A 23,495-nucleotide genomic window follows, 5' to 3' on the forward strand; every position below is an offset into this window, starting at 1 on the left:
CACCAAGTAGTCAAGGAAGTTGTCAGGAGAAAAAAAAAAAAAGAGAGACTGCTCTGATGTTCTTCTGCTAAGGAAAAAAATATGAAACCTTTGTCAAATCTTTCCTAAGCCTCTTTCTCCTGACAACTTCCTTGACTACTTGGTGGTCAGACTGGTGGGAAAATGACCGGCGGCAGGTGGCGCTGTTGTAACAAAATTAGTTTATATTAACAGCACATGTATCCCTTAATATCTTGGAATAAAAACAAAATAAATAATGAATGTATTAAAGTGCTTAGAAAAGCCCCCTCATACATTCACTTATTTTAAAGGTTTACTTATCCTTTAAAAATTTAACTGTTTTCCCTCTAGAGCATCCCATTGGGTGGGCCGACAAGCGGGCCAAGGTCGGGGCTGTTCTTCATGTAATACTTCTCCAGCTTGGCCAGAATGTGTTTCCCGTAGGTGTATTTGCGCAGAGTCGTAATATGAGGACGGATCTAGAAGGAAGAAACATTTGCTTGTTGAATATCCCTTTATATTAAATCAAACACGTAAGATAGTAGTAGTTCTTCTTTGCAACATATTATAAAGGTATGGGACCTGTTACCCAGAATGCTCTGGACCCGGAAAATACCTTTATGGCTAAATTATAAATAGCATTCAATGTGATGATTGATGTAAAAAAAAAAAAAAAAAAAAAAAAAAAAAAGGTTATTTTCTGGTGTCAGTATTTCTAAGTCTACTAGAAAATCATGTAAACATTTAATAAACCCAACCGGCCGGTTTTGCCTCCAATAAGGATTAATTATATCCACCATTGCTACACAAGCTGCTGTGTAGCAATGGTGGAAATTGAAAAAAGACTACGTTATATGGCACAGGTTCAATAGTGGATAACAGATAACATCATTATGTTTTACAGAGCTTATCTGCTGTGTAACCTGAGCCTTTTCTCCTTTGAATGGCTGCCCCCATGGCTACACAGCAGCTTGTTTATATAAACTATAGTAGTACTTATCTGTTATCTACTGTGTATCCTGTGCTTGAATGGCTGCCCCCATGGCTTCCCAGCAGCTTGTTTATATAAACTATAGTAGTACTTATCTGTTATCTACTGTGTATCCTGTGCTTGAATGGCTGCCCCCATGGCTTCCCAGCAGCTTGTTTATATAAACTATAGTAGTACTTATCTGTTATCTACTGTGTATCCTGTGCTTGAATGGCTGCCCCCATGGCTACACAGCAGCTTGTTTATATAAACTATAGTAGTACTTATCTGTTATCTACTGTGTATCCTGTGCTTGAATGGCTGCCCCCATGGCTACACAGCAGCTTCTTTATATAAACTATAGTAGTACTTATCTGTTATCTACTGTGTATCCTGTGCTTGAATGGCTGCCCCCATGGCTACACAGCAGCTTGTTTATATAAACTATAGTAGTACTTATCTGTTATCTACTGTGTATCCTGTGCTTGCTTTGCCCCCATGGCTACACGGCAGCTTGTTTATATAGACTATAGTAGTGTTATTGAAGCAAACACACCAGTTTTTCTTTAAAACTTTAAAAATTTATTTGCTATTACGTGTTATTGTTACTATTTCCAGGCGTAGACTGAATTGTCAAGTCACATGGTATCACCGGAACTCTGCTTACCTTATGCATGATGATCTTGCGCTGGGCAGGCTCGGCCATGTCGATCATCTTCTGCACCACGTAGTTGGCATACTGGTCCTTCATCATGGTGTATAAGGCAGTGTGAGGACCATCATTCTGGCAGCAGATCTCATCAATAAGGAGTGCTCGCTCAGTGCGGGAGGAGTGCGTCACACATTTCTCTACAACGTTGCTATCAGGGAGAAAAAAACGCAAACAATTTAGACTTTGTCCTAGGAAGAAACTGATTGGTTGTTATGCTTGAGGTGTTAAAGGAACAGTTCAGTATAAAAATAAAAACTGGGTAAATAGATGTACAAAATATTAAAATAGTCTGTACAAAATAAAGAATGTTTCTAATATAGTTAGCCAAAAATGTAATGTATAAAGGCTGGAGTGACTGGATGTGTAACATAATAGCCAGAACACTACTTCCTGCTTTTCAGCTCTCTTGGCTTCCACTGATTGGTTACCAGGCATTAACCAATCAGTCACTTGAGGGGAGGCCACATGGGTCATAACTGTTGCTTTTGAATCTGAGCTGAATGCTGAAGATCAATTACAAACTCACTGAACAGTAATGTACCATGTGGCCCCTCTTCAAGTCGCTGACTAACTCAGAGTTCGAGAAAATGGATTTCAGTGCAGAATTCTGCTGGAGCAGCACTATTAACTGATGTGTTTTGAAAAAAAAGAAAAAAGCATGTTTTCCCATGACAGTATCCCTTTAAATAGGTGGATGCCATTTGGAACCAGCTAGTTAAGTTGGTCCATCTAACACAGTTACAACTATATCATTAATGTTAATTAGTAATTTATTAGTAAGACTAATGTGGATCCGTGCACCCTGAACCAGTGGAGGGCCAGGAGTCACTTCAGCTTGCTGTACTGTGGCCAGGCTCTATGTCTGTAAATTATCAGCCAGACCTACCAAATTAAATTAAAAGTCCAAGTGCTCATAGGTGAGAGTATGGGGCTGTGGTAAAAGAGCAACATTTAACATAAAAAGTGAAAGGGGAACGATCACTAAAATTTATTATAAACTTCATCATACTGAAATTTTCTAAATACAATCAATTAAAAATTCTCATTTCTGAAATAATCAAGTTTATATTCACTTTTCCTCTCTCAGCATCTGTTTCTCTTCATTCTGTCTTCATTCAGCAGTTGGGTGTCAGATATTCATTGACAGTTAGATCCAATATATCTTATAGGGCGTGTGTGTGTGGACTTCCTTTCCTAGCAGATTTATTTATTACAGCTCACTCAAATAACTGATTCCAGTACAAACAAAATAACTGCCTTTTGTACAAATTCTGCATGTAGAGAGACATGATGCAGTGGCGGAACTACCGGGGGAGCAGGGGGTGCCCGCACCCCCTCAGGGCCCCCCGGCAGCGCCGCACGCCACTGAGATCAACCCGGCAGCGCGCTGTACGGAGGGGGGTGGGGCCCGGTTGCGCATCACGCACCAGGGCCCGCCCCCCGCTAGGAACGTTGCTGACATGATGTCTGGTGATTTTAATAGAGTGAGCTCTAATACATCTTCTAGGCCAGGGGTCCTCAACCTTTTTTACTTGTGAGACACATTTAAATGTAAAAAAGTGTTGGAGAGCAACACAAGCATGAAAAAGTCCATAGGGTTGTTACTGTCTGTTTGGTAGCCCCTATGTAGACTGGTAGCCTGCAGGAGGCTTAGTTTGGCAGTACACCTGGTTTATATACAACCAAAACTTGCCTCCAAGCCAGAAATTCAAAAATAATAACCTGCTTTGAGGCCACTGGGAGCAACATCCAAGGGGTTGGTGAGCAACATGTTACTAGCGAGCTACTGGTTAGGGACCACTGTTCTAGGCAAAAGGAGCCCCCCTGTAAGATATATTGGATCTAAAGGTGGCCACGGACGTAGAGATCCGAGATATCTCCCCGATATGCCCACATTGGGGCCCATCGATTGGATCAGACAGGATTTTCTATCCTGCCCGATCGGCATCTGGCTGACACACGGGCCGAAAAGCTGCCAATTTACTCTGTCGGCAGCTTTTATCGGCCCGGATATGGGGGCCTTAACTGTCAATGAATATCTGACACCCAACTGCTGCATGAAGGGAGAATGAAGAGAAAGATGCTGAGAGAGGAATAGTGAAGATAAACTTGATTATTCCAGAAACAGTAAAGATTTTTTAATTAATTGTATTTAGAAATTCTTATTTTAGTATGCTGTAGCTTATATTAAATTTTCAATTTCATGATAGTTCCCCTTTAAAATAATAAAAAAAAAAAACCTTGAAATACCTGGCAAATTTGTGCTGGCTCAGAGCCAACACCTTCCCTCTTACTTCAGACACAATTTTGCTCTTGTCGTCAGAACGGCCATGCTCAAGCACATGCTGGATCACGTAGTTGCCATACTGATCCTGAAAAGAGAAACAGAATTCAAGCTTCACGACAAGGAAGGGAACGCGTTTTTGGTGGCTGGTGGGGTCAGGAAGTAATACCTGCACTAACTGCTCTATACTCTGGTACAGCTCCTCCAGAATGGGCATGGTTTGCTCTGGAGTGCAGTGTTCCAGAATGCGCTGGATTACCCTGCAGCCGTAAGGATGGGTTGAGAGCACATACACCTGAAGAAGAAAGAAAAGAACATACTAAGGCGGATGAATAACTACCCTTAAACAAACACGACCACATCAGCATCAGACAAATGAGGATAATTCATCATAGAAGGAGAATGAACATCTTCAAGGCAGTAGTTTCAAACTGCAAGTGTTCTTTTTAGGGATGCACTGAATCCAGTATTAGGTTTGGGATTCAGTTGAATCTTTCGCGAAGGTTTCTGCTGAATCCAAAATAGTGGATTTGGTGCATGCCTTTTGCGTCTCAGGTAATTTTGTGTGGTCATGTGCTTTCATAAAGAGCCAGCACATTAGGATGGAACTGCATTCTGGAAGGCTGTTGTTTCTCCTACTCAATGTAACTGAATGTGTCGCAGCGGGACCTGGATTTTACTATTAAGTGTTGTTCTTAGATCTACCAGGCAGCCGTTCTCTTGCCTTAGGGAGCGGCTATGTTACCTTCCCATTGTTCTGTTGTTAGGCTGCTGGGGGGAGGGGTGTACTTGCAGTACAGCAGTAAAGAGTGACTGAAGTTTATCAGAGCACAAGTCACATGACTTTGGGCAGCTGGGAAACTGACAATATGTCTAGCCCCATGTCAGATTTCAAAATTGAATATAAAAAAATCTGTTTGCTCTTTTGAGAAATGGATTTCAGTGCAGAATTCTGCTGGAGCAGCACTATTAAGTGATGCGTTTGGAAAAAAACATTTTTTTTCCCATGACAGTATCCCTTTAAGACACATGATGATACTGGTGCACCCACCTGCCCTTTGAAAGCATCAATGATGAATTGAAGCGACGGTGGTTGGACGCACTCGATGCACTTCTGTACCACGTGGTTTCCGTTCTGATCCTTCACACACTTCAGTACATGGCCATCCAGCTCTCTCACCATTTCACTCTGAACAAAATAAACCCAGAGTAAAAAAAAAACGTCTCACAGCAACTGAACAAAAGGGCATAGCAGCTGGCACCTTTAATTCATACACTCGCTACACTGCTCCTAAGGGTCCCCCAGTTTTAATGCTGTAATTCATAATCGAAACATAAATGGTCACTGATCTGTTGTAAGGTGCAAATAGCGAGGTCACAATCATCGAATGTGTAGGAGTCCCGTGGCGTCTCGTACTGCATCAAATAGAGGAAGTCGAAATGGAGCTCCGCAACATCGATTGGTTGTTTAAAATCGATTATTCCTTTGGATTATGTACTATGAATGCCCATCATTAGGTACTATGAGATAATGTTTGTTATCCACCAACAGAGGGTGTTATTTGTACCTATATATACGGACATTCTAGACATTGCTCTTTTAAGCCTATGATTAAGCCCAGAAACTAGGGATGCACCGAATCCAGGATTCTGGTCTTTTTCAGCAGGATTCGGCCAAACCCTTGTGTCTGGCTGAACCAAATCCTAATTTGCATATGTAAATTAGGGACGGGGAGGGAAATTTTTTTTAACACTTTTCCTTTCCCCTCCCCTGATTTGCATATGCAAATTAGAATTCGGATTCGGCCAAATCTTTCTCAAAGGATTCGGGATTTGGCCAAATTCCAAATAGTGGATTCGGTGCATCCGTGCCGGTAAAGCCAGAAATGCGTCAGTTTACACTGTGTGCTGTTTTAATATGGATCAATAAAAATAATTGCTTTTAAACAACCAATCGGCGTTGCCGAGCTCCATTTCGATTTCCTCTATTTGATGATGTAATTCACTGCTCCTATGGCTGATAGGACTACATTGCGTCTACATGCGTTTTTGAAAAACTTGCAGCAAAAACAAAGAACGACAAATGGAAACAAATTCAACCCACTAAGGAACCGCAGATCTTTGATCTGGTCCTGGGGTGGCATGTTGCCCAGCCACAATCTAAGCAGCCGTGGGGATGCGTATTCCCCAGTGTTCCGGTGTATGTTCGCATTCATAGGGGGGCGGAGTATACTCGCAAGGGTGTCAGGTACTAGAACCCTCCCACCTAGGGCCACCTAAGGCTGAAATCTGGGCCTGTATGGCCAGTTAACAGGTAGCGTGGCACAGATTGGGGAAAACCCCCCAAAAAAACTAGGAATAAAATCGATGGCACTGGCACAGTGGTACTTGAGAGCGAGCACCATGGCTTTTAAAATTTACTCCTCAAAAGGTTAATATATTATGAAGTATTTATACTGCACTCGTTCTTTTGTAGCACTGTTCAATGGGAAGAATAAATGCAGAATTTTACGGCAGAAAAGTCTAGTAATATATATTGACCTATGTAGATATGAATAGGATATGTTTTCCAATATATGGTGCCTACTAGGGAATCCATTGCCCCCGAATCCATTGCTAAAGATTTGGCCGAATACCGAACCCGAATTTGCATATGCAAATTAGGGGTGGCAAGGGGAAATTTATTTTTACTTGTTTTCTGACAAAAAGTCACGCGATTTCCCTCCCTGCCCCTAATTTGCATATGCAAATTAGGATTTGGATCAGCAGGGCAGAAGGATTCGGCCGAATCCAAATCCTGCTGAAAAAGGCAGAATCCTGGATTCGGTGCATCCCTAGTGCCTACCATTGATAACTCCAGTATTTACCAATGACAGCTGTACACATTCATTTACACATTTCCTGCCTACTTCAAAGGACTGTAATTAATCCTTAGTTAGGTGGGAGACATCCTGAGTTTTTATGACCCAAACTCTAGTTACCATCTGGAGAGGGTATTTTACATTTCAAAGAGGAACGGTTTGTACAGTGGTTATTGGTAAAAAGAACAGCTAGAAATAAGAAATTAGCTGGTTTTCCGTTTTAACTTGTCGTCAGCCAATCAGAACCATTCCCCATTTTGGTCAATGGCATAGAAACAGTATAACGATGGAGCTGGTTTTTGGCTGATTAGGAGGGAAGCAGAAGAAGAGGAAGAGAAGGATTAGAAAGGAGAAGAGGGAAAGAGAGAAGGAAGGAAGGAAGTATAACCTGCGGGCACATTTTGAAAGATCTCTGTATAACTTGCTGTGTCTGGGCTGGATAATCTGAATAAATAGTTTAATCTCTGGGAACCTTGGTTGCATCCTTATACCTGGCTGTGGTAAATTGCGGACTCTACATTTCACAACACTATACGAATATATACTAATACTGTGGGATACAAAACAAAAAAAAAAAAGACGAGATTGCAGCCTATAAATATCTAAAGAATCACTGTGCTATAAACTCCAAGACTTACTTGGTGGTCAATCGATATGGATTCGAGGGCCTTCTGAATGACACGGCAGCCATACATTTGCAAAGCCAGAGGTAGAACGTGGCCACGAATCCGTGTTGCCAAGGCCAGTTTCTGGTCCATGCTCCCAAACTGCAGAAGGCAGAAAAAAAAGACTAAAGCTTAACAACATAAAGTTAGAAATGTTGTACATGATGTTTTGTGCTTCTGTACCAGCCCAAGGAAACCACAGCCCTTTAGCAGTAAAGATCTGTGTCTCCAAAGATGCCCCAGTAGCTCCCCATCTTCTTTTCTGCTGATTCACTGCACATGCTCTGTGCTGCTGTCACTTACTGAGCTTAGGGACCCACTCACAATATACAGTACACATAGAATAGAAATGTCCCAATATAAGGCTGATTAGTAGTTCATTACATGGCAACTCTGAAATCAGTGCAATTAGAATCAGAATTGATCAGCCCGGAAGAACCAGCTCTTATAGGAGAACCTCATTTTCTGCTTGAAGTAATACAAATGTTCCTGTATTACTATTTCCATCATCCTGAGAGTGTGGTGAGAAGGAGTATGCAGCTGAAGGATATCACACATGCATGTTAAAACCGGATTATTCAGATGGAATGAAATCAGGGAAAGAATATAGTAACTGCCCCAGTCATGTGTTGGATAGAAGCAAACATACATCATGGCCAGTTGCTCACAGTTGTAAGTGCTTGAAGGGGTGCTTCACCTTTAAATTAACTTTTAGTATGTTATAGAATGGCCAGTTCTGAACAACTTTTCAATATTTAATTTCCACAGTATTGAAATTATGTCTTCTCTTGACTCTTTTCAGCTTACAAAAGGGGTTCACTGACCCCCATATAAACATAAATGCTCTGTAAGGCTACAAATGTATTACTATTGCTACTTTTTATTACTCATCTTTCTATTAATGCCCTTTACTATGCATACCCCCGTCTCTTATTCAAATCAGTGCCTGGTTGCTAGGGTAATTGGGACCCTGCTGAAATTGCAAACTGGCGATCTCAATAAAAAGGAAAACCAATTGCAAATTGTCTCAGAATATCCACTCTCTACATCATACTAAAAGGTAACTCAAAGGTTAACAACCCCTTTAATACAAGGGGAAAAAGAAAACCTACCTCGAAGAATTTCTGAATAACATAATTCCCGAATACATCAGTCATCAACTGATAGGCAGCTTGTAGAATCTCACTGAACACCAGCTGACGTTCTGCTGGACTGGCACGCTCCAGTTTCTGCTGGATAAATCTGAAACAACGGCAACAATAAAGTTAGGCTGCAATGAAATCGCTGAATATCGTATAGATAACACCGTATGGGATCTATTATCCAGAAAGCTCAAAATGTGGACGGCCATTCCAGAATATTGTACTTCTACCTCTGCATAAAAGTCTTTGTAGATTTCCAAGTGTGTTTAGGGTCATTGTCTTGTTGGAATATCCAACCCCTGTAACTTCAATTTTGTGACTGATGCTTGAACATTATCCTGAAGAATTTGTTGATATTGGGTTGAATTCATCCAACCCTCGACTTTAACAAGGGCCCCAGTAGTCCCTGAACTAGTCACACAGCCCCACAGCATGATGGGACCTCCACCAAATGTGACAGTAGGTGTTTTTCTTGGAAAGCGGTGTTCTTCTTCCGCCATACAAAGCACTTTTTGTTATAACCAAATAACAATTTTTGTCTCATCAGTCCAAAGCACTTTGTTCCAAAATGACTGTGACTTGTCTAAATGAGCTTTTGCATACAACAAGCGACTGTTTGTGGCGTGAGTGCAGAAAGGGCTTCTTTCTCATCCCCCTGCCATACACATGCTCTTTGTGCAAATTGCACTGAATTGTAGAACGATGTACAGATGCACCATCTGCAGCAAGACGTTCTTGCAGGTCTTTGGAGGTGATCTTTGGGTTGTCTGTAACCATTCTCACAATCCTCCTCCCGTATTTTTCTTGGCCTGCCAGACCTGGGTTTTACAGCAACTTCCATTTCCTGATTACATTCCTTACAGTTAAAACTGACAGTTTAAACCTCTGAAATAGCTTTTTGTAGCCTCCCCTAAACCATGATACTGAACAATCTTTGTTTTCAGATCTTTTGAGAGTTGTTTTGAGGATCCCATGCTGTCACTCTTCAAAGTACAGTCAAACAGAAGCACAACTTGCAATTGGTCACTTTAAATACCTTTTCTCATGACTGGACACTCCTGCCTATGAAGTTCAAAACTTAACAAGCTAATCCAACCAATTTGGTGTTGCCAGTAATCATTGTTGAGCAGTGACATGCATTCAAATTAACCAAATTACAAGGGTACAACATTTTTGCACAGATAGTTTTTCACATTTGATTTAATGTCATACAACTGAATACTGCTTCATTAAAAATCTTAGTTCAGAAAACACCCCAGTGCTCAGATGTTCCTGGGAAATGAAAGACATACCACGGTTATCTTTCTTGTGGAGTAAATTATTATGCAGGCTGAGAGGGGTTCCCAAACTTTTTCATATGACTGTATGAAGGCTGGAGTGACTGGATGTGTAACATAATAGCCAGAACACTACTTCCTGCTTTTCAGCTTTCTTGGTTTACACTGACTGGTTACCAGGCAGTAACCAATCAGAGACTTGAGGGGGCGACACATGGGTCGTAACTGTTGCTTTTGAATGTGAGCTGAATGCGGAGGATCAATTACAAACTCACTGAACAGTTATGTCCACTGTGGCCCTCCTTATAGTCACTGACTAACTCAGAGTTAGAGAGCTGAAAAGCAGGAAGTAGTGTTCTGTTCGACATCCAGTCACTCCAGCCTTTATACATTACATTTTTGGCTAACAATATTTTTTTTTATTTTGCTCAGCCTATTTATCCAGTTTTTATTTTTACACTTTACTGTTCCTTTAAACAAACAACTGCCAATTGTATAGTAATGCACCATAAGCCTACCTGGATCCATGTTGGTCTTGAGAAAACTCCACAATGTGCCCCATCAGGTCTCTGAGCTGCAGGTTTGGGAAGCGGTTGTTCCTAAAGTCCTCCAGTAATCTGCTGCGCCCAGAGGGCATAATGTCAGCTCTGTTGTAGCGCTGGCGAGACGGGGGGAAGAGCTGGCTGTTGGAGCTGAAGAAGCTGGAGGTGTTGGTAGCACTCCGATACTTTGCCTCTGCCCCTGGAGCTGCAGAGATGTAACGGCCACTGCCATTTGTCAGTCCCCCTACGAGAAAAGAGTTCTGTTAGCCTACTTGATGGCTTCTATAAAAACCAACAACTACTGGTAAAAGAATAATCAATGGATTTAAAAGGGAACTATTGCGAAAATGAAAATGTAATATAAGCTTCATCATGCTGAAATAAGAAACTTTGTAAATACAATCAATTCAATATTCTGCATTGTTTCTGAAATAATCAAGTTTATCTTCACTATTCCTCTCTCAGCATCAGTTTCTCTTCATTCTCTCTTCATGCAGCAGTTTGGTGTCAGATATTCATTGACAGTTAGATCCATTATTTCTGTGTATTATGTGTATTAGAGCTCACTCAAATAACGGATTCCAGTACAAACAAAATCTAACAAAATAACTGCCTTTTGCACAAATCCTGCATGTAGAGAGACATGATGTCTGGTGATTTTAATAGAGTGAGCTCTAATACATCTTCTAGGCAAAAGGAGCCCCCCTATAAGATATATTGGATCTAACTGTCAATAATTATCTGACACCCAACTCCTGAATGAAGACAGAATGAACCAACAAAATAACTGCCTTTTGCACAAATTCTGCATGTAGAGAGACATGATGTCTGGTGAGCTCTAATCAGCTTCAAGGCAAAAGGAGCCCCCCTATAAGATATATTGGATCCAACTGTCAAGGAATATCTGACACCCAACTCCTGCATGAATAAAGAAAAACAGATGCCGAGAGAGGAATAGAAAAGATAAACTTGATTATTCCAGAAACCGTATAGCATTTTTAATTTATTGTTTTTATAAAGTTTCTTATTTCAATATGCCGAAGCTTATATTAAATTTTCATTTTCGCGATAGTTCTCCTTTAAGGATTTCCAAAGTATAATTGGCAAAATAACTCAGTAGGTGGCTCCATACACACAAATCAGTAAGCGGCAGGTTAGGCTTGACAGGTACTCTTAACTAGTCTCTGGTAAAGCAATCGCAACTCAAGTCACAGCTGACATACAGTTGGATTTTAAACCAAGGGCAAAAGAAGCTTCAATGAGCTCAGCGACTATACTGGGAGAGAATTTCCATGTTGGTACTTTTTTGAGTCCGGCAACTGATAGTAATAAAAAGAGGGCAGTTGGAAAGCAAAATGAACAGAGAAGAGGGTCAGTCTGTAAGCAAACGGCCAATGGAAGAGGAAAGAAAGTAACAGCATTTACTCAAAGCTAGAAGAGAGGATGAAAACAGCATGGCAATGGAATAACAGGCAATAGCTGTGTAGTTTAAAGGGGTGGTTCACCTTTGAGATAAACTTTTAGTACGATGTAGAGAGTGATATTCTGAGACCATTTGCAATTGGTTTTCATTTTTTATTATTTAAGGATTTTGAGTTATTTAGCTTTCTATTCAGCAACTCTTCAATTTGCATTTTAAGCATTCTGGTAGCTAGGGTGCAAATTTCCGTAGCAGCCATGCATTGATTTCAATAAGAGACTGGAATATGAATAGGAGAGGGGCTGAATAGAAAGATGAGGAATAGCAAGTAGCAATAACAATACATTTGTACAGAGCATTTGCACTTTAGAAGGGAGTCAGCGACGCCCATTTGAAAGCTGCAAAGAGTCAGAAGAAAAAGGCAAATAACTATAAAAAATAAATAATGAAGGCCAATTGAAAAGATGCTTAGAATTGGCCATTCTATAACATACTAAAAGTTATCTTAAAGGTGGACCACCCCTTTAAGCAACTTTTCAATTGGTCTTCATTATTTATTTTTTATAGTTTTATTGTTATTTGCCTTTTTCTTCTAACTCTTTGCAGCTTTCAAATGGGCGTCGCTGACCCCTTCTAAAAAACAAATGCTACAAATATATTGTTATTGCTACTTCTTATTACTAGTCTTTCTATTCAGACCCACTCCTATTCATATTCCAGTCTCTTATTCAAATCAATGCAGGTTGCTAGGGGGATTTGGATATTAGCAACCAGATTGCTGAAACTGCAAAGCTGAATAAAAAGCTAAATTAGTCAAAAACGACATAATAAAAAATTGAAGTCAAGCGCAGATCGGCTCAGGATATCACTATCTACATCACTCTAAAAGCTAATTTAAAGGTGAAATTAGTCTACTAGAAAATCATGTAAACATTAAATTAAACCCAATAGGCTGGTTTTGCTTCCAATAAGGATTAATTATGTCTTAGTTTGGATCAAGTACAAGCTACTGTTTTATTATTACAGAGAAAAAGGAATAATTTTTTTTTAAAAAATGGATTTGGATAAAATAGAGTCTATGGGAGACTGCCTTTCCTTAATTTGGAGCTTTCTGGACACTGGGTTTCCAGATAATGGGTCCCATATCATTACTATATATCGGGTTTTTTTTTTCCTTTTGCTTTTTTAAATGGCTACCCCTGGTTAAAGAGCAGCTTATTTGGTTAACTGCCTATGTACTAATTTAATGGATATGTCATTTTATACCTTACCCCCCCCCCCTCTCTCAACTTTCTCCCTTTACTATCTCTTTACTGCTCTTTTAATTGTGTTATGTTTAAAACTTTAAAAAAAAAAATAAAAGCTGCTGCAGGTTACAGAACCAATCGGAAGCTAGGTTGCCTGGTCAAATGAAAGGAGGGACATTAGTTTAACATTCCAAAATCGAGAAGAAGATTTACAACTAAAAAAAAAAGCACAGAAAAAAAACAAAATTTAACACAGAACGGATGGGCAAGCACAGGCCTCAAGGACCATCACAGGGTGGTTGTGTCCTGAATGCAATTAGACTTGACTGGCCCCAGCCTACATTATATGGCTTCCCTGTATCTTGCACCTATTCTCATATCTCACTATAAACCTCTGTATCACACGTCTGTAAGGAAAATTATCATCAGTTACAAATGCCAAATGGTAACGTAACAAAAGAAATAAATAGCACAACAGTCACATTCACAAAAAAATACACACACACACACAAAACATACAAATAAGAGTTTGCTTTACCTAAATGCAAACTGGATGAGGATCCATGTGATGAAAGGGATGGCGGTGGCGTTAGTGAATGTCCTGACGTTTGGCTTGGCAGAGGCATGCCTATTGGACTCGGAGAAGAGGAGAAGCCCAGGCTATTGTAATATGGCTGCCCTATGGCTGCTAGGCTGCTGCTAGACCTTTTGTACAAGTCACAGCTAGCAGACAGGGAATCTCTCCTTGAGCCACTACTACCTGCGGAATTGCCAACTGAAGAAATAAAAGAAAATAATAAAATAAAATTAAAAAAAAAAAAAAAACACACAGGGTTAATGATGAACATCTGAAATTAGATTCAGGCGAGAGACAGCAACATAAGATTGAAGTATGAGGATGGTAACAGCTTAAAAGGAAAACGACCAGATTGAGGGGTCGCAAATGCCGGCCCTGGGCTTTTGGCTTGTGACTGAAGCAGATCAGTGACAATAGAGAACAGTGGAAGGCATGTGTTACATTATAGGGAAACTGTCATGGGAAAAAATTTTTTTCAAAATGAATCAGTTAATAGAGCTGCTCCAGCAGAATTCTGCGCTGAAATCCATTTCTCAAAAGAGCAAACAGATTTTTTTATATTCAATTTTGAAATCTGACACGGGGCTAGACATATTGTCAATTTCACAGCTGCCCCAAGTCATGTGACTTGTGCTCTGATAAACTTCAATCACTCTTTACTGCTGTACTGCAAGTTGGAGTGATATCACCCCCTCTCTTTTTCCCCCCAGCAGCCAAACAAAAGAACAATGGGAAGGTAACCAGATAGCAGCTCCCTAACACAAGATAACAGCTGCCTGGTAGATCTAAGAACAGCACTCGATAGTAAAATCCCATGTCGCACTGAGACACATTCAGTTACATTGAGAATGAAAAACAGCAGCCTGCCAGAAAGCATTTCTCTCCTAAAGTGCAGGCACAAGTCACATGACCAGGGGCAGCTGGGAAATTGACAATGTCTAGCCCCATGTCAGATTTCAAAATTAGAGTAGCAATATTAACTGATGCGTTTTGGGAAAAAAACATGTTTTCCGATGACAGGATCCCTTTAAATATCTTAGGCACACTTTCGCTTTAATCTTAAAGGGATTCTGTCATGATTTTTATGATGTAGTTTTTATTTCTAAATTACACTGTTTACACTGCAAATAATTCACTCTACAATATAAAATTTCATTCCTGAACCAGCAAGTGTATTTTTTTAGTTGTAATATTGGTGTGTAGGCGCCATCTCAGGTAATTTTGCCTGGTCATGTGATTTCAGAAAGAGCCAGCACTTTAGGATGGAACTGCTTTCTGGCTAAAGTCTATCAGAGCACAAGTCACGTGACTGGGGCAGCTGGGAAATTGACAAAATGTCTAGCCCCATGTCAGATTTCAAAATTGAATATAAAAAAATCTGTTTGCTCTTTTGAGAAATGGATTTCAGTGCAGAATTCTGCTGGAGCAGCACTATTAACTGAATATTTTTTCCCATGACAGTATCCATTTAATCTTAAGGCTGCTCTCAAGAGTACCTACGGGGGATGATATTGTATAGACGATCCATGCTGGCTACAGTGCTAAACCGGCACCAACTATAATCTGGTAATTATATATAAATGTCACAAATGTTCATAAATAGCCCTTTTAAGCTGTTGGGACAGAATAAAATTGATTTCCAAGGTGCCACAGGCCTCTCTGGAAAAATCACACACAGTAAAAAAAATACGCCGTCCCTAAGGGAACAGTAGGGGCTGGAAACAACTGAGGTTATATTGGAGACACGGGCTCGTAGTCTCTGACAGGCAGTCAAAGAACTTGCACACATGCAACGTCAATGGAAAGCAGAAATGGCCGGCTACAAAACTTTAAAGGAACAGTTCAGTCTAAAAATAAAAACGGGGTAAATAGAAAGGCTGTGCAAAATATTCTAATATCGTTAGTTAGCCAAAATGTAATATCTAAAGGCTGGACTGACTGGAAATGTAACATAATAGCCAGAACACTACTTCCTGCTTTTCAGCTCTCTAACTCTGAGTTAGTCAGTGACTTGAAGGGGGGTCACATGGGACATAACTGTTCAGTAAGTTTATAATTGACCCTCAGCATTTAGTTCAGAATCAAAAGCAACAGTTATGGCCCATGTGCCCCCCCTTAAAGTGGACTTGTCATCTAGGCATAAAAAGCTGTATAAGAAAAGTCCTTTTCAAATTAAACATGAAATCCATTTTTTTTTAAAAAAAATTAAAGCATTCATAGCTGTTGTAAACACTTTTAAAAATCTCAGCTGTCTCAGCCACGGCATGGGGATGGACATCAGGTCCCCCATTCTGGAGCACAAACAAGATTTTGAGATGATGCAACACTTAAGTGTCCACAAAATGACTTCTGTCTCCTTGCTATAATTATAAGTTCCCAGACCAAAGGAAACCAGATTCAAACAATAATAATAAAATAATAATATATATATATATATATATATATATATATATATATAGTGTAATTAAAGATCATTTGGTTTGACTAAAGTGATAAAATAGGATTTGGATTATTTTTTTCAGGAGACAGGTCCCCTTTAAGTCACTGGTTATTGCCTTGTAACCAATCAGTGGAAAGCAAGAGAGCTGAAAAGCAGGAAGTAGTGTTCTGGCTATTATGTTAACCAGTCATTCCAGCCTTTATACATTAGGCTAACTATATTAGAAACGTTTTTTATTTTGCACAGCCTGTCTATTTACCCAGTTTTTATTTTTATACTGAACTGTTCCTTTAAGGCTCCATCCACACTAGCATGTCCCCATTGTTTTGAGTGTGGCAGGGGCCCATCACATATAGTTGCTTGCTGCAACATAAAGCACACAGTGCCATTAGTATATACATACAACCACTGCACAAACGTGTGGGCATGTAGCCTTAATATGTAGAAATAGCTTTGGTAAAAATTAAAAGAAAAGTAAACCTTAAAAATAAATTGAAATATAAAATTGATAAGGGTGCTATTCTAAGCACTTCTGTAATGTAGATTCTTTATTTGTTTTCTTTTAATTCCAAGATATTAAGGAATACATGTGCTGTTAACAAACGAATTTTGTTACAACAGCGCCACCTGCCGGTCACTTCCCCACCAGTCTGACCAGCAAGTAGTCAAGGAAGTTGTCAAGAGAAAGAAAGAGGCTGCTCTGATTTCTTCCGATTAGGAAAGATTTGAGAAAGGTTTCATATTTTTTTTCCTAAGCAGAAGAACCTCAGAGCAGTCTCTTTCTTTCTCCTGACAACTTCCTTGACTACTTGGTGGTCAGATTAGTCAGAAACTGACCAGCAGGTGGTGCTGTTGTAACAAAAAGTCATTAATATTAACAGCACATGTATCCCTTAATATCTCGGAATTAAAAGAAAATAAATAATGAATGTACTCTGCAGAAGTGCTTAGAATAGCCCCCTTATCAATTTTACATTAACTAATTTTTAAGGTTTACTTATCCTTTAAGTATACAACAGTCCTCAGAGACAGAGAAGTGCAGGTTCTTCTAACATTTCTAGGATAGGAACTTCCGCATTTATCAGGAACTTTACAAACAGCTGCCTCCCTACGTCTGTACCTTCCCGCAGACCCTCCATTACGGAGCTGTGCGTCTCCAACATAGTTTCAGACTAGGGTTGCGCCCAGAGAAGGAGGCTAAGGGGTGGCAGAGGGGTAAAGTTTATATGTAAAGTTGGCGTAACATTTCTCTCTGTGTTTAAGATATATATTTAAAGTGACAGTCACATTTTTTTAACGATAATCTCCTGATGCCCCAAAGCTCTGAAGTGTTCAGAGGCCACAGATTTGTAACATGTAACCATGTTTTTAAAGTGGTACTTCTCCAGCAAGCCCAATGCTATCCAAGCAGCTAGCTAGAGGGCACAAACCTAAAATCAACCGCAAAATCATTGGCTTCTTTAGTGGGGCATTCACCCTTTATGGTGAAAAGGTGTTCTTGATTAGTTAGAAGAGGAGGAATGAATGAAAAAGCTTGAGAATAGTATATGCTTTTACTCTATCCTAACACAGAGTGATACAGAAAGGAGTAAGAGACAAAACTAAAGCAATGATGCCGCTAGAATGTAGTCACACAGAAAAATGGCACTGCTACTGTAAGTACAGCCTCCATCACAGACTAAACAGTCACAGCTAAGGGCTAAGAATTTTACTACTTGTGGAGCATAGCAAGTGCAAAACATACCTGATGAGCCAAATCCACCAAAAGCAGATCCAATGGCTGCACCCAGTGAATTGTTACTTCCGAATCCGAGGGATGTGCTTCCTGGCTGCCCAGGCCCATGAGAAAACAGGGAGCTGCTCTGAGAGTTGTTGTTCATAGAGCTGTTTCCGTAGAAAGAGCCGGAGTGGAGGTTTGCGTTGGGCTGCTGCTGCTGCTGCTGAGGCTGCTGTTGCTGCTGAGGAGGACCCATGGCTCTGAACATATTGTTTGGGGCTCCGGTAAGGCTGTTGGCACCAGTCGCCGTAGCAGCTGCAGAAATAAAGAAGCTGCATGTTACCAATATATAATATCATATATATCTATAATATCATGTAAAGCAAGGCAATCACAGGATTTTAAAATGTGGTGAAAAGAGATAAAATGTATTTATTATTCCAACATTTCGGTCTTCCTTCAGACCTTTGTCAAGAGATAGATATTAGTGATGTGCGGGTCGGGTAAAACCTGATCCGCGACCACCCTCCCTCCACCCACGCCCGATTTCCATTTATAGATCCGTGCAACCCTGCCGATGATGTCACAAAAGGGGCAGGACGAGGAGGCGCACCTCTATAAAAAAAGGAAGTGGGAAGCAGGCAGTGTAAGTTGGCAAATGGGGGTGCGACCCACAAATATATAATTCTATATATAGATATAGTATTACCAATTGTGATGTCACTTACACAGATGCAATTTGCCCCCAAAAACTAATCATTTAAAAAAAGAATTTCAAGAGTGGGAAGGTCAAGGTCAAGAGTGGGAAGGTCCTGACACTATAGGAAGCATGGAGAAAAACTTGTCAATTGTATGGCAAAGCCGAGGATTGAGTCAGGCCTTGTCTACTTGCACTTGCTTATGACTAGAATAAAATAGAACATAAAAACATATCAGTGTTCCCCAGTATTAGTCAGTGTTCATATAGATACACAAAGCAGTCACATGGAGTAGAAGGCGTACCAAACATACCGGCTTGTGCAGCGGCGGGACTGATTAGAACGGGAGCAGAAGCCACTAAACGTATTTGGCTAGCAAGTCCCGCTCGGGCTCCAGGACCAACCACCAAGGCACCAGTCTGATCATAGTAGGCAGTGGGAGTGAGGACCTGGTAGCCTAGAATAAAGAAACATGGATGTGATGATGATGATGACAACTACACAAAAGTTAACACCCGATCTTGGCTATTCAGTGTAAAAACACAATACCTTGCATGCTGGTAGCAAGACCCTGTCCAAAAATCTGAGCTTGGTTTGCCGCTGCTGCAAGTGATTCTGGTTGCTGTCCTTGCTGCGCCTGATTAGGAGTAAGCGGGCGCTGATTGGATGCGGCCCTCATAAGCTGTAGACAGACAGTGTATAGACAGAAACATGTATAAAGATTAGGTGTATCACATAATTGATCTAATTTGCATACAGCAACATAACCTCAAAGAAGCACCACGCATTTCATGGTCTATCAAACTGGGCATAAATAGGAACTCATAATAGGGGTATCTCCCAAGTTTCTCCTATAGCTTGTAGAACAAGACACTGTAGAATTCCCTTGTAAGAAGCCCAGTTCAATGGTTTCATAGAACAAAATACACTAGAATAAACTATTTCAGTAATAATAACACAAAATTGTCAGATCCTCTACGTGTGCCACTATCACAGAAGACAATCCAGGCTGTCTTCCTTTATAAAAGGGGTAGGGAGCTTTAAAATGAAAACTTTTAACAGGATGTAGACAGAACTCTTATAAAGGTGGCAATACACAGAGAGATCGCCAAACGAGTGGATCTCTCCCCAATATGCCCACCCTTTAGGTGGGTGATATCGGGCTGATCCCATAGTGGGGCCCAACGATCGGATCATAATGAAAGGATCGCAGGACTGCATCAGATGGGATTTTTACACCTGCCTGATAAACATCTGGCCGACTCTCAGCCAGATATCGATCAGATATTGGTCGGAGGGCCCAAAAGACGGCCAATAAGCTGCCGACTCGGTCTGCCTGCAGCTTTTATTAGCCCATGTATGGCCACCTTAAAAGACCAGTAACAATTTTTATAAAAAATAAAAAAAATTTGTTAGTACAGAAAAAGTACAAATTAAACTTTTAAATCGCTAAGTCTTTATTAAGAAATAACTTACCGAAACTCTGCTTGCGCTCCTCTTCAGAAAAGCCGATCCATCATCCGGCACTCAATTTCTCCTCCCTGCCTTCCTTATAGGAGATAGACAGAGTGTAGAAATCGAGCGCCGCAAGATGGATCATCGCCGTGTTGCCTTTTCTGAAGAGGAGCACAAGCAAAGTTTCCCTAAGTTATTTCTTAATAAAGACCTGCCGATTTAAAAGTTTTATTGTACTTGTGTTTTTATTTGTTCTATACTAATAAATTTTTTTTTTTTTTTTTTTTTTTAAATCTAGGTTACTGATCCTTTAAGGCTAATAGCACAAAGGGCATTTTGACCACTGCTGCGACCTGCTGGAAGACAGCACCAGTTTTAATGCCCTGCTAAATCGACAGTTATTGCAGTTTCAGGCTAATAATTTAAAAGCGCATAAATATAATTGAACATTTGTCAGTCACCTATTCTAAGCAACATAAGTTGATTTAAAAGTAAACTGCAACAGCTCTATAACCCAATTCCCTGCCGACAAGCACATGATTGATATTTTAGCACAGACAGTGGAATGCTGTACCTGCTGCTGTCCTTGAGATGCTTGTGCTGCTGCTTGCTGGTTGTTGTTGTTTGCCGCTGTGGCTGCGGCAGCTGCCTGCTGCTGAAATAAGCCAGCTGGGTACACTCCCCAAGGAACGCCATAATATTGTGGAGGGCCTGCACACAAAGGCACACAGTTGCATTAGTTCTCTGATGCTGCAACATATATTAAGGCTTGCACAAGAAAATATAAACAGATTCTACTATATTAACTCTACAATTTTCTCATTATACTTATAGGAACTGTTCAGTATAAAAATAAAAACTGGGTTAAATAGATAGGCTGTGCAAAATAAAGCATGCTTCTAATATAGTTAATTATCCAAAAATATAATGTATAAAGGCTGGAGTGACTGGATGTGTACCATAATAGCCAGAACACTACTTCCTGCTTTTCAGCTCTCTTGGTTTCCACTGATTGGTTACCAGGTATTAACCAATCAGTGACTTGAGGGGGAGCCACACTGGTCATATCTGCTGCTTTTGAATCTGAGCTGAATGCTGAGGATCAAATACAAACTCACTGAACAGTTATGTCCCATGTGGCCCCCCTTCAAGTCGCTGACTAACTCAGAGTTAGCGAGCTGAAAAGCAGGAAGTAGTGTTCTGGCTATTATGTTAGCCATCCAGACACTCCAGCCTTTAGACATTACATTTTTTGCTAACTAACTATATTAGAAACTTTTTTTATTCTGCACAGCCTATTAACCCAGTTTTCATTTTTCACTGAACTTTACCTTTAATAGTGTTCTGGCTATTCTGTTAGACGTTCTCTCACCCCAGCCTTTATACATTACATTTTTGGCTAACTAAATATATTAGAATTTTTATTTTTTATTTTGCACAGCCTATTTACCCAGTTTTTACACTGAACTGTTCCTTTAAAGGAATACTGTCATGGGAAAACATGTTTTTTTCAAGACGCTTAGTTAATAGTGTTGCTCCAACAGAATTCTGCACTGAAATCCATTTTTCAAAAGAGCAAACAGATTTTGTTATATTTAATTTTGAAATCTGACATGGGGCTAGACATATTGTCAATTTCCCAGTTGCCTCCAGTCATGTGACTTGTGCTCTGATAAACTTCAATCTTTACTGCTGGACTGCAAGATGGAGTGATATCACCCCCTCCCTCCCCCCCAGCAGCCTAACAACAGAACAATGGGAAGGTAACCAGATAGCAGCTCCCTAACAAAAGATAACAGCTCACTGGAAGATCTAAGAACAGCACTTAAAGGAGAAGGAAAGGTTAAAACTAAGTAAGCCTTATCAGAAAGGTCCATCTAAATATACCAGTAAACCCCCAAAGTAATATTGCTCTGAGTCCCCTGTCAAAAGAAACACTGCATTTCTTTCCTTCTATTGTGTACACATGGGCTTCTGTATCAGACTTCCTGCCTTCAGCTTAAACCTCATTGCCCTGGGCAAGAGCATGCTCAGTTTGGTCCTCTCCCCCCACCCCCCTCCCTTCTCTACTGTAATCTGAGCCCAGAGCAGGGAGAGACTCAGGCAGGAAGTGATGTAACACCACGTTAATACTGCAGCTCCTATTCTAAACAAACAGAGAGTTTCTAGAGCTTTTTACTCAGGTATGGTAAAATATTCTACAGAATAAATATAGCATTCTAGCTTGCACTATTGCAGCTAATCTATTGGCAATAAAATGCTTCCGTAGCTTTCCTTCTCCTTTAATAGTAAAAGCCAAGTTCCACGGAGACTTATTCAGTTACATTAAGTAGGACAAATAACAGCCTGCCTGGAAGTAATTCCATCCTAAAGTGCAGGCACAAGTCACATGACTGGGGGCAGCTGGGAAAGGGACAAAATGTCTAGCCCCATAAATTCAAAATTGAATATAAAAAAATCAGTTTGCTCAGAATTCTTCTGCAGCAGCACTATTAACTGATGAGTTTTAGAAAAAAACATGTTTTTCCATGACAGTATCCCTTTAAATATTAGCAGCTTTATGGCATAACTGCATATTTTAAAGGATGCTAACCAATACAGAAATGATATTGAGAATATTGGGTGCTTAGCAAAGCAGCATTCACATACAACCCACAAAGAATTGATTCGTGTCATTCTAGTTAAAAATTAAAATTAATTAAAGCCAAGTGAACGGCGTGCTAATGAGGACATGTAAGAGAATACCCACATAGATATTTATGCCCATTCACTTAGCAAGTGATTTATAGCAGCTGCTAAAGACCAACTACACTAACCAGATCTGTGATACACCAGACTTGACAACTTGCCAGCTGTATGACACTAAACAGACACAACAGATGACACAAAGCAATTGCACATACCTGCTAGGGTTGCAGCAGCTGCTAAACCTGCAGCTGTGTATGGGTCTGTGCCTGGGTGACCTGCACTGATGATGTAGGGGTTCTGCACAAAGGCAGCTGGTGCCAAGCCTGCGGAAAACATTCCAGCTGGAAGACAAAGATCACTATTCAGTATGAGGCACATTACATAGTGTGGTAATGACCACAGAAATCTGTAAAAAGGTGTGTTTGGCCTGTGATTTCTCCCCAGTGATCGAGGTAAGCGGGGAGAACGGTTACACAAAGAAAGGTCTCTTTGTTTAAAGGCTTTGGTAGCCAGGGACTCCAATCCCCAGATCCAGTTCGGATATTGGAGCTCACTAGGAAGGCTGTCCTGTGGAAAGGAGAAGGTAATCTACGGAGGCATTTTATTGCCAATAGATTAGCTGCAATAGTGCAAGCTAGAATGCTATATTTATTCTGTAAAATGCTTTACCATACCCGAGTAAACAGCTCTCTGTTTGTTTAGGATAGCAGCTGCCATATTAGCTTAACTTCCTACCTTAGTCTCTCCCTGCTCACTCATAGCTCTGGGCTCAGATTACAGCAGAGAAGGGAGAGACGGAG

General features: G+C 40.4%; 1 protein-coding gene across 5 annotated transcripts in view; it reads right to left on the bottom strand.

Annotated features, from left to right (window-relative positions):
- Positions 1-209: 209 nt before the first annotated feature.
- The window catches only part of pum2.S (pumilio RNA binding family member 2 S homeolog), a 63,161-nt gene continuing 39,875 nt past the window's right edge, over positions 210-23,495 (bottom strand). For all 5 annotated transcript variants that reach the window (XM_018265962.2, XM_041565066.1, XM_041565067.1 and 2 more), the window contains 14 exons: positions 22,911-23,036; positions 20,582-20,718; positions 19,102-19,234; positions 18,866-19,009; positions 17,882-18,169; positions 13,659-13,895; positions 10,430-10,697; positions 8,605-8,734; positions 7,466-7,594; positions 5,018-5,155; positions 4,136-4,261; positions 3,933-4,054; positions 1,638-1,830; positions 210-479 (listed from right to left, as the gene is read on the bottom strand). In XM_018265962.2, the coding sequence (XP_018121451.1) occupies positions 348-479; positions 1,638-1,830; positions 3,933-4,054; positions 4,136-4,261; positions 5,018-5,155; positions 7,466-7,594; positions 8,605-8,734; positions 10,430-10,697; positions 13,659-13,895; positions 17,882-18,169; positions 18,866-19,009; positions 19,102-19,234; positions 20,582-20,718; positions 22,911-23,036 (2,303 nt within the window). In that variant the 3' untranslated portion in view covers positions 210-347. The remainder of the gene's footprint in view (positions 480-1,637; positions 1,831-3,932; positions 4,055-4,135; positions 4,262-5,017; positions 5,156-7,465; positions 7,595-8,604; positions 8,735-10,429; positions 10,698-13,658; positions 13,896-17,881; positions 18,170-18,865; positions 19,010-19,101; positions 19,235-20,581; positions 20,719-22,910; positions 23,037-23,495) is intronic.

The sequence above is a fragment of the Xenopus laevis genome, chromosome 5S (genome assembly GCF_017654675.1).
Source record: "Xenopus laevis strain J_2021 chromosome 5S, Xenopus_laevis_v10.1, whole genome shotgun sequence".
Taxonomy (NCBI): domain Eukaryota; kingdom Metazoa; phylum Chordata; class Amphibia; order Anura; family Pipidae; genus Xenopus; species Xenopus laevis.